Source organism: Artibeus jamaicensis, unplaced genomic scaffold (assembly GCF_021234435.1).
Source record: "Artibeus jamaicensis isolate MK-2021 breed Jamaican fruit bat unplaced genomic scaffold, CSHL_Jam_final contig_956, whole genome shotgun sequence".
NCBI classification, from domain to species: Eukaryota; Metazoa; Chordata; class Mammalia; order Chiroptera; family Phyllostomidae; genus Artibeus; species Artibeus jamaicensis.
The window spans coordinates 1,924,704-1,938,014 of record NW_026522021.1 but is presented as its reverse complement, the minus strand read 5'-3'; the positions used below and the strand labels follow the sequence as shown (position 1 = coordinate 1,938,014).

At 48.0% G+C, this 13,311-nt stretch overlaps 1 protein-coding gene across 4 annotated transcripts; it reads right to left on the bottom strand.

Annotated features, from left to right (window-relative positions):
• Window position 1: 1 nt before the first annotated feature.
• ACTL6B (actin like 6B) lies at window positions 2–11,483 on the bottom strand. Of its 4 annotated transcripts, XM_037134999.2 has the most exons (14): window positions 11,392–11,483; window positions 10,853–10,929; window positions 10,480–10,645; window positions 10,085–10,185; window positions 5,728–5,825; window positions 4,971–5,065; window positions 4,798–4,904; window positions 4,015–4,104; window positions 3,802–3,863; window positions 3,565–3,679; window positions 3,346–3,426; window positions 3,151–3,246; window positions 2,860–2,946; window positions 3–314 (listed from the first exon to the last, which is right to left on the bottom strand). In XM_037134999.2, the coding sequence occupies exons 1-14, from the start codon at window positions 11,414–11,416 to the stop codon at window positions 234–236; spliced, it is 1,281 nt and encodes a 426-aa protein (XP_036990894.1). In that variant the 5' UTR covers window positions 11,417–11,483; the 3' UTR covers window positions 3–233. The 4 variants fall into 4 exon arrangements, with proteins under 4 accessions (XP_036990895.1, XP_036990894.1, XP_053511286.1 ...); XM_053655311.1 differs by lacking the exon at window positions 11,392–11,483 and having other exon boundaries at window positions 10,480–10,685; XM_053655310.1 differs by lacking the exon at window positions 10,853–10,929 and having other exon boundaries at window positions 6–314; window positions 11,392–11,481.
• Between the last annotated feature and the right edge of the window lie 1,828 nt (window positions 11,484–13,311).

The following is a 13,311-nucleotide window of genomic DNA, read 5'->3' as shown; positions in this document are numbered from 1 at the left end:
CCAAGGAGGCCAAACTTTTTTTTCTTAAAACATTTTTACTCCTTTCAACCCGGAAACATCACAATCTAAGAGGACACGAGGGGCGGGGAAAAGAAAGGGGCGATGGGGTTGGGGAGGGTTAGGAGACTTCGATCTGAACTTGGGGAGGCCCGGCCGGGGAAACCCTCTCCCCTCCCCTTCTCGTCCCCTCCCCCACTGCTGCCTGAGGGCCTGTGGGTGGGAAAAAGGACCCCTCAAGGGCACTTCCGCTCCACGCACTGCTTCCCGCCTTCTTCGTATTCCTGCTTGGAGATCCACATCTGCTGGAAAGTGCCCTGGGTGCGTGAGACATCGACGGTCAGGCAAGCCCTGGAGGAGTGGGGGGAAGCACCTCTCCACATTCCACCTGTGCAGGCTCAGCCCCTGGAAATCCTCTTCCTGTTCTCCCCACCCCATCCTCAGGTCGACCTCCCTCAGGCAACACCCTCCCCAAACCCAACTCCCACCCCCCATCCTCCTGACAACGCCTTCATATTCTGGGGGTGAATACCCTACCTACTTCTTATCGTTCAATCATAATGCTCATTCATTCAACAAGTATTTATTGTGCGCCCGCTACCCTGGGCCAGGCCCTGTTTTTGAGCTGGGTGGTGGAACTTACAGCCCCAGGCCAGCCAACTGATCCCCGCCCACCCCCCATCCCCCCCCACCCCCGAAACTGCCCCCTACCTCGAGTGCTTACACACACACACACACACACACTCTCTCTCTTTCCTCCTCCACCAGGCATCCTGCCGCTCCATCTGGCCCTTTATCTTGATCATGTCTTCCTTCATTAGCAAGAAAACTCTACCCTCACCATTCCTGCACCACCTCACTTGTGATGCAGTTGTCTTCATTCTGGTGTCCCACCTCCCTATTGAAACTTGCCCCTTGAGGGTCTCCTGCACTGGGCATTTCAGACCATGTCTTCTCTTTGATGGTAGCTCTGTTTCTGCCTGAAAGTTGGTGCCTGTGTACATGGTTCTGTCCATTTTTCTCTCCTTGGCTCACAGAACAAGGCTTCCTGGACCAGTTCATCTACTCTCAAACTTCTCGTAAGTTAAAATCCCACCCCTCTCCCAACTTCCCATTTCTCTTGCAGATCCCTGTGCTGAGTAACAGAGCCAAATACTCAGCTGTCTTTTGGACACCTCTTCCTGAGTGTCCCTAAGGACCTCGAACTCAACATATCCACCCCTGAGTTTATTGTCTACCCCCAGGTTTGGCTCAAACCTGCTTCTATGGTCTTTCTCATCTTCTAAACTAGCACTGTCCACTAGAGTGGCAACTAGCCATGTGTGGTTATTGAGCACTTGAAATGTGGCTGATCTGAACTGAGATGTGTTCTATGTAAGATACACACTGGATATTGAAGACAAAGTCCAGAAAAAATAATGTAAAATATCTCAACCACTTTTATCTTGATCATACAATGAAATATCTTGAATATATTAGATTAAATAAAATATACATTTTTAAACTTAATTTCACCTGATTCTTTGGGCTCTTTAAATATGGCTACCAGAAAAATTTAAATCATGTGTGTGACTCAAGTTATATTCCTGTCAAACAGAGTTGCTAGGAGCTAGCACCCTGAGCCTCATCCTGCACTCCTCTCTTGCTTCTTGTATCCACTTCTCAGTCAAACCCCAATCGCAGTGGAGGCCACTGAGCCCAAGTGAGCTTGCTAAACCAATGTTCGACTGTGTCTGCCCACTGCCTTTGGCCTTGCCTGCCTCTCCCCCCTGGTCCAAGCACCCTACCTCCCTCTTTACCTCTTGAGTTCTTACTCAGTTTTCCCCTCTCAGTTTCCTTTTTCTTTTAATTTTTTAAAGACTTTGTTTATTTATTTTTAGACAGAGGGGAAACGTGGGAGAAAGAGAGGGAGAGAAACATCAATGTGTGGTTGGTTGCCTCTTGTGTGCCCCCACTGGGGACCTGGCCCACAATGTGCCCTGGGCATCAAGCCAGTGACCCTTTGGTTCACAGGCTGGCGCTCAGTCCACTGAGCCTCACCAGCCAGGGCTCATCTAAGTTTCAATACTCCTTACAGTCTCTTCATGGTGACTTCCTGTTTAATGATCTGGGCCTCAGTCCCTGCTCATGGAGGCAGAGACTGTGCCAGGCTGCCTGTCCACTTCCAGCACACAGGAGGCCCACAATAACTGTGTGTGGCAGACATGCTCAGCCCTGAGCTAACTTCGGACTATTAGTCTTCCTTTCTGACCCTTGTTTTTGTCTCCCTGGGGGCTCCCCATTTAGTGGATGTCCTCCTTGTCCTGTCATGCCTCTGCTGTCCCCTCTGTGTGGCTGGCACTCTCCAGATGCAGTTTGCCTCTCCAGCTCCCTGCTCAACACCTTACTTCTGCCCCAGCAGCAGGTCCAAAGTGAACTCACCACTTATAGCCCCAGAACCAGCCTGCCTGCCTCCTTCTCTAACTGCCCCTTGCTCTTCACCACTCTCTATGATTCCAGGACATTATATTCTCCTTGCGTGGTCCCCTCAAATCCAGATCACACTCAGATCCCTAAAGACAGTCTCAAACATGCCTATGACCATCACCTAGCCTTTCCCCAGAACTTCAGTGCCTCCTCTCTGCTGAGTACAGTGGGTGCCTCACCCTGGCACACAAGGCCACCACAGTCTCATCCCAACCAACCTCTCCTGTTCCTCTGCTCCCCGATTTGTGACCTGATAGAACACTAACCCTTCTGGGATCACTAACTGCCCTTTCTCAAAAATAAATATTTGTTGAATGAATAAATGAGAAGGTAGGTAAGGCACTGGGGCTGCCCCTTTCACACAGTCAGAACCAGGCCAGACCCCTTCCCACTCACCAGTGAGGCCAGGATGGAGCCTCCAATCCAGGGGCTGAATTTGCGCTCCATGGTGCTGTTGCTGGCAATGAGTTTCAGTCGCATGCTCTGTAGGGAAAGGAGGGCTGGGGGAAACAGACGCCTGGGTTCTGGGAAAGGACGGGCTAGGGGTAGGGAAGACTAGGAAGGCACGAGGGGAGGGATCTGCTCTGGTGGCCAGAACACTAGATGTTTGGAAAGAAGGAAGGACTTGGTCTTGAAGGGCTAACCCAGGACTGGAGTCCAGGGCCCTAGCTGGGGGTGGGCTCCTACCGGTGGGGTCTTCTGGGACAGCTCTCGATTGAGCCTGTCAGTGAAGCCCTGAAGAAGTGTGTTCCCACCAGTGACAATGACACTGCCATACAGACCCTGAGAGCAGGGAGGAGGAGTAAGCAGACAGGCAACAGCCCTTCCCTATCTCCCCACTTCTCCTAGGCCCCTTTGCCCAGCCGCAGGCTCTGGTCTCACCGGGCGAATATCGATGTCACACATGCCAATGCTGGTGGTCACCACATGGCCCACACCTAACATGGTGTTCCCTGAGAGGCCCTGCAGAGAAAGATTACCTGGGTTTTGGGCCCTTTGCCACCTCTACCCAGGTTCCTATGACCCTTCCCAGCTTCTCCCACATCTTGGCATCCACGGACCCCAGCCAGACCCACCACAGTGTCCTCCAGCCAACCCAACCTTGACGTTGGAGGGATCAAACAGGCCCTCAGGGATGCGGAGGCGCTCAGCACCATAGTCTGTGTTGTAGCCATTGGGCATCTCATAATGCACTGTGGGCATTTGCGCAGCCACCCTACCCAGGAAGGAGCAAGACTTTGTCTGGGGTACTCACAAAGGACCAGAGGTCCCCAGTGAGCCCCAGGCCGTCTTTCCTACATGTTCCCCCTCCCCTGCCCAGCTGTAGGCCCCACTCACTGCTCATCATAAGGAGAGTCTGAGACCTGCAGCACAGAGGCCTGGAAGTCCTGGATCACCTCCTGAGAACCCAGGGAGGTGGTCAGTGTCAGCTACCCTCCTCAGCCCTCCTCCCCAACCCACTTGCAGGGCCTCTGTCCCTTCCCTTCCATTCATGGTGGGGGACTAGCAGCTAAGGAGGAGTGTTTCAGTGGACTTTCTTCAGTGCCTCACATTGCACATGTAGTTATGCCAAGACTTGGAAACCTGGGGTAGCTTCTCCTTCTTCTTCCAGTTTGGGGGGGCGCCCTCTCGTACGGGCTCCTGTGGGGGCACAGCCTATGAGCACCCTTCCTCATCCCACACTTGCCCAGCCCACCCTGACCACACCTGCATTTCTAGCACTTGTTGGCTCTGCAGCTAACAGGCACTAGACTCTATGCTATGTGGCCCACAAGAGATGTTTTTCTCCTTCCCTGTTAGAGGAGAGCTACGGGGAGAGCCATGCATGCAATGGGTACAGATAATCTGAAAGGCCTGGGTCAGAGAAAGCTGGAGGAATAGGAAATACAGTGGGAAACCAGAACCTTAAGGAAATGGCCTTTGCTGAGCCACATTCCATGGGGTGGTCCAGGGAACACCCTTGCATGCAGTATCTCATTTGACACAGCAGCCTTATGCGCTGTTATTCCACTTTACAAGGGAAGAAAATGAGGCTTGGGAAACTTCAATCTCATGGTTTAGGTCGCACAGCTCTTACATGGTAGAAGCAGACCTTGAACCTGAGTGTGTTGGACCCCAGAACTCACCACACTGGCCCTTCATATCCTGCTACCAGCTGGCTGTGTGACCTAGGTCACGTCCCTCAGCCTGTCTGGATCTCTGATGCCTTGATTGTAAGTTGAGAAACTGGACCCGGTGTCCTCTGGGGGCCCTGCTGTTCCCCACTCTTATATCTAATGAGTCAGTGGGCCGACAGTCATAGGGTGAGTGCCAAAGATGCCCCAGGGGCCCCACCTTGGCTGCAATCATGTAAGGTGGGATGATGTCAATGGCCATTTCTTGGAAGAGCTCCCGGCACTGCATGGAGATGAAGTCCCCTGCCAGGGGTGACTTGACGATGCCTAGAAGGGGAGGGGGTGTCAGGGTCTGGTCTCCCAAGGCACCCCCAACCTTGGCTGAAGCCCCACCTTGCTGCAGGACGTAGCCATCATGCACTGGAATGGCTGTGGTGTGGGTGGCCCCACTGTCCAGCACCAGACCCGTGGAGCGTCCATTTGCAAAGCTGGCATGGGATTGGTAGGTCAAAGAGACAGCAGCAGCAAATGCCAGGGCAGGGACCCAGGTCTGACCTGGTCACACTCTGGTATCCTGAGGTCCAGCTCATTCCCAGTCTGTAAATTTCTCCTGGTTTGTGACCCATCTGCTGGAGGAAGGCTCCTGAGACCCTTGTCACTTTTTCCTTCTGAGTCACAACATCTTCCCCTCTATTCCTTCCTTTTGAGCTCCCAGCCTCTCTTTAGTCTTGGTTTTATGTCCTATGGGCCCCTTGAAATTAGAGGCCATATTGCCCCAGTGCCTAGCAAGGCAGATCCTTAAATAAACAAGTACATGCCGATTAGCTGTTTGGGAAGGAAACTGCTCTTTGTCGAATACCCCTCCTTCCTCTCTAGCCCCAGCCCCTTCTGTCTATTGGCCCATCTCTCTCGCTCTCTCTCTCTCTCTCTCTCCTCAGTCTGATCAAGAAATGGGAAGTGACTGCTGAACTGGCCACCTCAGGGTCCAAGGCATTTAGACCACAGGGGCTCCCTGTAGGAATGGGGCTCATGGGAGTACCTGCCCCTCCAGGACTTTATCTCCATAGAATCAAACCCCACCCCCAGCTCTGCATGACACACACACACCCTGGCCCTCCACCCAGGCAGAGCAGCTCAACCCAGAGGATACGCAGTAAGCACAGCTGTCTTGCATAAGAAGAAGGCAGGAATGTTGTACTGCTCGAACATCAGCTCAGTCAGCTTCTCCCGCTTGGCTCGTGTGTTCCACTGTGGAGAAAGTGCAGGAGGGGAGGATTCAGGAATGGAGAAGCACAGACCCATGCACATCCACACAATTTTGACTGGGAACACAGGTCAGTCCCCTTGACCCACACAGATCGTTATTATGTGATAACTATAAAGAATTTTGAAGATCACAATCCAAACACAGCTGAAGAAGACACAAGTAAGAGAAAGATATTGACTTGCCCAAGGTCACACAGAAAGCTCTTAGTAGAGCTGGGACTAGAATCATAGTCTCTTGACTCCTGGCCTGGTGTTCTTTATTGTACAGTGTACACACTTCAGGCTCCTCCAAGTCTCCAGTACATTTCTTTTCTTGTCCCATGCTAATCATTTCAGAGGTAAGAAAGCTGGAGATATTTCTGAGTAAAAATGATGGATTGAATGCAAACATCTATTTTATTCCCTTCCAGGATTCCAGCAAAACTAAAATAAAGGGGCAATTTAAAAACATACAAACCCACAAAAAAACCAACAAACACATGAAAAGATGCTCAACACTAATGGCAATTAGGGAAATGCAAATCAAAAAAAGAACAGTGAGATACCACACTTCCCACCCACTATTATGGCAATGATAATTAAAAAAAAAAAAGAAATTAACAAGTGTTGGAAAAAATGTGGAGAAATTGAAACCATTGTTCACTGCTAGTAGGAAAGTAAAATAGTTGAGCCACTGTGGAAAACAATTAGAAGTTCTTCAAAACTTTAAATATTGAATTAGCATATGACCCAGCAATTCCACTCTTAGTTATATACCCAAAAGAATTAAAAATATGTACCCAAACAAATCTTGTACACAACTGCTTATAGCAGCACTAACAGCAATGGATAAATAGAAAAACAAATTGTGGTATATCTATACAGTGAAATGTTACTCAGCCATAATAAAAATTAAAGCACTGACATATACTACAACATGGTGAATCTCAAAAAACATTATGCTAAGAATACAGACTCAAAAAGTCACAGATTGTATAATTCAATTTCTATGAGAAATCTAGAATAGATATACCCTACATACAGAAAGCAGACTGATAGTTGCCAAGGGCTGGAGGCAGGGGTAGTGGAGAGAAACTGCTTTATAAAAATAGATTTTCTTTTGGGGTGATGAAAATGTTTTGGAACTAGATAGAGATGATGGTTGCACAACATTTTGTGAATGTATTAGATTGTTAACATTAAAAAGGTTAATGTTCAGTGGATTGAGCATGGGCTGTGAACCAAAGGGTTGCTGGTCCGATTCCCAGTCAGGGCACATGCCTAGGTTGTAGGCCAGGTCCCCCGTGGGGGCCACGTGAGAGGCAACCACACACTGATGTTTCTCTAACTCTTTTTCTCCTCGCTCTAAAAATAAATAAATAAATATTTTTAAAAAAGGTTAATGTTATGTCATGTGAATTTTATGAGAGAAGGAAACCCTCAAAGATTGGGAATAATAAGAAAGGGGAAAACAGCAACCTATTTTCCAAGGTTGGAAATCAGGTGAGTGGTAATTGATTTAACAGATCCAAGAATGATGACTCATGAGCCAGTACTGGAAAAAAAAACAACAGGAACAACATGTGTTAAATTGCAAAATCCTCATAGGGCTCAGGAATTGGTAGTTTCAGGTATCTCTGGAAGTGGAAGTGAAGGGAAATCTAAAAAAAGATTGTTTAAAGCTATGCAAGTAACAAATCCCTAAACTCTCTCTCTCCACTTCCATGTCACTAAGCTATTGCCCATGCTAACCTCAGCAAAAAACAAAACAAAAACCCCCTGGAAGTTTACTCTAAACAGAGTAAAACTGCAGACCTCTGAACTGGTGCAACACTTGACACAATTGAGAGTGAGGACACCATACTTAAAATAGGAGAATTCAGTGATGCCAGGCACATGGAATACAGAGAACATCAGTCCTATTCTCTCACTTGGTTCTCAGAATGCAGGTGGCCAGGACTTCCCTTAAGGTGGAAAACTTTCCTGTGGGTTACATCAAAGATCAAAAGATTCCAATTATCAGAGCCTGCCTATCAAACATACCAGTCAGCTCAACTTCTAGCAGAGATCATAGTCAACGCGACTCCCACCCTACACACCTTCGTATCAGCTTTTTAGTTTGCTGTCTTGATCATAGGCAGAAAATAAAGAATTTGCATAAATCTAAATCCTCTATAATGAGATAGAGACTCCCAAAAAGGGCAGGGGAAAAAGCAACTTAGAAGAACAGAGTTTATGCAGGGGCACGAAAACTTTCAAAAGCAAAACCAAAATTTATAATATTCTTATCATGTAACATGATATTGTGTCCATGAAACAAGAATAGGATGCTCTACAAAATGACATTTGTGTAACAACAACAAAAAAAGAGCTGAAAATTAAAAATACAGGAGCAGAAATGAAAAACTCAATAAAAGGGTTAAAAATAAAACTGAGGGAATATCTTGGAAATAGAGGGAAAAATATAACAGTGGAAAAGATATAAAAATTAGAGAACCAGTTCAAGAGGTATAAAATTCAAATAATAATATTTCCCAAAAGAGAGAGCAAAAAATTCAGATAAATGAGTAATATAAGTTATTGAATTGAATAATTACTGAATTATTTTTTTTCACTGTTTGAAAGACAGGTTTCTAGATTGAAGAGACCCACTGAATGTCTACAGCAGTGATTTTCAACCTTTTTCATCTCATGGCACACACAAACTAATTGCTAAAATTCTGCAGCATGCCAAAAAACCCCACAGAAGTATAATTTTTATTTATTCACACTGGGTGGCTATCGCTGTGTGGGCTTTTGTCATTATTTTTAAATTTGACAATCTAAGAGAAAAGAGGTTGGTGACCCTGACTGAATAGTCAGGTCCTGCGTGTTTTAACAATTCTTGTGGCACACTGGTTGAAAATTGCTGCTCTAGAAGCAATGGATGAAAGTAAACCAATGGAATTGTGTGAAATTATAGAAAACTGAGGACAAAGCAAAAATTCTATAAACTTTCAGAAAAAAATACATTAAAGGATCAGAAATTAGATGTTTTCTGACTTCTTGATGGCAACAGTAGATGCTGGAAAACAATGGAGAAATGCCGTCAAGATTATGGAGAAAAATTATTTCCCATTTGCAGTCTTATACCTAGTTAAGCTTATACCTAGCTAAGACCAATAACATGGTCAGATATGCAAGGTGTCAAAAGGTTTGCTTCCTGTGACTTTTTTAGTCAGGATAATTATTGAAGGATGTGCTCCATGAAAATAATGGAGTAAATCAAGAGAAGGAGTCATGAGGTACAGGTAACAGTACTTTTGTCATAGAACAGAAGCCAAAGGATTCCCTGTGATGATGGTGAAGGGAGATGTCAGGATGATAGCTATGTTCTCTATGTAGAAGGCAACCAGTCCAAAGTGGAGCAAATCAGTGGGTTCTTGGAGAGATTTCTTTCAAGAAGGAGAAACTGATTGAATGCTTAAAGAAATTAAAGTTTTGAGAAAAATATAAACAACCAATGAATAATTTGGGGTCACACTATAAGTAGATAAAAAGCTATGCAAAATAATCAAGACAATTTTTAGTTTTAGGAAAAACAAAAGGTTGTGCATTAAAGAAAAAGTAATCAGATTTTACTGCCTGGCTCAACCCTGATTAGCATAAATAATAATAACAGTGTAAATGCTGAATATTGATCTTAGAAAAAACCTAAAATACACTGTACTTGAAAGTGGGAGTAAGAAATATGCATAGTGTGGGCTGGAGAAGGAAAGAGAGCTAAATGCTCATTTTCCATAGTTGGAAATTCATAGATAATGCCTTAAACTAAAAAAGCAATTTAGGTCTGTTATTTAGAGTTATGAAAGAAAATGACAAAAATAAGCTAAAAGAGAGAAAAGCAGTTGCCTCTGGAAAAGGGGAAATGGAAGAAGGAGGGTATGAGTGGCAGTTTTTTCCTTAACATACTTTATAAGGAAAATTGATTCTTTATATGTATACATAATATTGACAGAAATTTAAATTAAAAGGTAAAAAGAGGACTTCACCAGGAAAAAAAAAAAAGTGGATAAGGCTGACTGGGAGAAGGGTGAGTACATAGAGTAGGAGGAGAGACTGGGATGGAGACTAAACCAGAGAGGAGGGAAAAGTAGTTGAAGAGGGTGTGATGGGAAGGAAAGTCTGAAAATTGAGGTGTGGAATGATTGATGGCAGTGGCTTGGGGGGAGAGGTGTGTTGCGGACCCCAGGGTTGCCCTCGGGGCTGGGTGAGGCACTTACCGGGGCCTCAGACATGAGCACTGGGTGCAGGTTTGGCTCGGACTTGACGTGTTTGCTGTAGGTGTGATCCAGGATGGCGCGGAAGCACTCCCAGTCCTCGACTGGGGCCAGGAGACCAGCGGGAAGAGATGAGAGTGGGCAGGAAGGGAAGGAAAGGAAGGGGAAAGACCAAGTCCAGGGGAGGGAAAGTGAGAACAGCTCTGGTGGAAATGCCCCCTTCCCAGATATTTGGCGAGGTCCCTGGGCGGGGAACTGGGTAGCTGTGGGAAGCAGTAAGGGGATCTCTGGGACTTGGGTAGCTGCAAGGAAAACTCCGTGAGTGTGGGGTGCTGTGTCCCGGGTTGTGGGTTGGGCTCCAGGTCTGTGTCAGGAGGTGGTGGGTGGGGGCCCCTTACTCATGCCATTTTTGAGAGGTGACATGACCTCCGCTCCATCCCGAGGCACATGCAGGGCGTTGGTGTCGATGTGAAAGATCTTCCCTTTCTTCTCTTTCTCTCCCTCCAACTCCAGCCCGCCCCCCTCCTCCGCAGCCAGCAGCCCCACTGTGGTAGGGAAATCAGCCTGGAGGGGTGAATGGTCAGGGAGAGGAATCAACTTCTTGCTCCAGGCCAAGCCCTCGGCAGGGCCCTCATCCCGCCCCAGGGTTTATTACTCCCATTTTCCCGCTCAGCAGAGCTTCTCTCTGGGCTACGAAAGCCCAGCGTTTCCGAGAAGGCGGGAGGGGAGCCCGAAGGCCCCAGGATTTGGGAAGGGGGCTGGAAGGCTCACCTTGGGGCAGTCCTCCCCAGCGTACCCAGCGCGGACTGAGAAGGAGCCAATGTCAAAGACCAGCGCCCCCACCTCATCTGTGCGGGGAGACAGGCGTGTGAGGGGGTCTCTCCCAAACTCTCTCCCCCGGATAGTTCCGAGGAGAGGTCAAGGCAGAGCCATAGTCTCGCCACTTTCAACCTTGTCTGGGCAGGTGGAAGCTCGGCGTGGAGTCCGGGGTCCTGGCAGTGGGGGGGTCAAGCTTCCAGAGTCCCTTCTTGCCCAGTGGCCTTGTTCAGGGCCACTTTCCTTGCTGGCAAGGAAGGGGCCGGGGGCTGGACGGTGGCGGGTTGAAGGGTGGAGAGGCTGGGCCAGGTGTGCGGGAGTTGGGGAGGACCGAACGTAGGAATGGCGCAGGACCCAAACCCGGGGCTGGACCCGTTCGAGCGTCGAGGTGACAGGCCCCAGGTGCCCAAAGCTTGGGTCGCGCCGGTTCGGGGCGCAGGGCTGCAGGTGAGGCCGCGCCAGGCTTGAGAGCCCGAAACCGGAGGCTCGCTCACCTCCGCCGTAGACGCCCCCGCTCATAGTGCCCCCTCAACGCTGCTGGCGGCCTGTGGGAGGCGGCGGGATCAGCACCGAGGCGGCCGGACAGCTCCGGGGATCCCGGGCGGGGCGGGGTGCGAGACGGCCAATCGGAAGGCCGGATCCCCTCACCCCCCGCAAAAGCACAGCGGATTGGTTACGAGGAGAGACAATGACCCAGCCAGGGCCCGCTGCTTTAAAGGGACAGACACCGCAACATTAGGTGGCGGAGAGGGGATAAGCCGGTGGTTAGCAAGGACATTGAGATCGGCCCTAACTGACAGGCAGGCAGAGAACAGGAGAACTCAAGAGATGGAGACACTGTCCACCTGGAGACCAGGACTTTGCAGCGTGACTGCTGGGGCCCTTGACCCCTTACTTTTTAAAATGAAGTCAAGAATAAATAAAATCTTTTAAAAAATTAAAAATAAAATGAGGTCAAGGAGAGGAGGCCGTAGGCCGGGAGAGTCGTCCGTCCTTAGGCTCTTGAGAAAGGTTCTGCCATACCCAGGCCTGAATGAAGTCACCGGGAGAGAAAGGGAAGGAGAGGGAGATGTACGGTAGGGTGTGTGTCTCCTCCATCTTCTCCATTTCTTTCTACTCTTGTCTTTCTGATGGCCACTTTTCCCCTTTGCCGTCCCCTGGAGACTGGGCCTTATACATACACGCGTGTACACACTTGTATACATTCACACATTGTGTTCAGCTAACCTAGTTTTAGCTTCCTTTCACTATCCTTCTATCTTCATTTGTTCTCCTCAGAAGACATTTACCAAGTAAGCCACTAGAAGTCTCCGAGATTCTTCTGGGCTCCTGGTATGAAGCCACCTCCACAGCAATTTTAATAACAAAGGTGAGGGAGGAGCTCTGACAGCCTGGCTTAGCTGTGAGACTCTTATGTGAGTATGCGTGTAGGTATGTGCCTATCATAATGTATGTCTACATATGTGCATGTGAATACATGTGTGTTGGGGGCACTGCCACCTACTTGTTTGAGGATGGGAAGAGCATTAAGATCAGAGATGGCAGAGGAAAAATGTACTGTGTGATACTAGCATGCTCCTGAAGATTCTCTGCTTACCAGATGCCCACTCTGGAAGGACTGATGGTGTCAGCTGGCTCATTGGCAACCCCATGGCAACATGGGTATTTTACATGCTGTGTAATTCCAAGTCCAGGCCTGGTTCCCCAGACTAGAGGGGTCCAGGCATCAGTGGGAGGAATGAGTATAGGGAAGAGAGCCAACTCAAGAGCTGAGAAATTGAAATATTCTTGAGTGACACGAGGTCAGTCATTGGCTGCTATAAATTGAGGCTTGGATAAATTGGATGAGCCCCTTAAGCTCTTGGCACCTCTATTGTTTCATCTTTCAAAATGCTGAGGTAAGGGTTAAAGGGACATTGGAGGGGAAATTGATTCTATTTACAGCCTTAATGTCTCCTTTTGTGACATTTAATGATGTTCCTTCACTTCTCCTGTAAGTTCCATCTTGTCAATTCCCACTACACCCTCCTCCACCTCACTCTGGCTCTAACATTAAGAAACTGCCCCAGTCAAAAGAAACCTTACTGATCCAATTCCTAGATTTTACAAGGATTTCCCCAGATAGAGGCAGAGCCCTGTCTTGGTTCACATAGCCAAGTGAGACTGAGTGAGGACTAGAACTCACATGTGTTACCAGCTAGTTGACAGATAACCTTCTTTCATAACACCTGTGTGTCCCTTTCTAAACTCCACTGCTCCCATCTGTAAGACAGTTGTAAGACTCAGTCTGATGAATCAAGTGCCTGGCTATGACCTGGGTATATAAGACTACTCAGTAGACACTGGGTCCCAAGAAAGTCCCTGGGGAGTTTTTGAGGCTTTAATGTTATTATTCAAAATTTAGAAATCTGTAG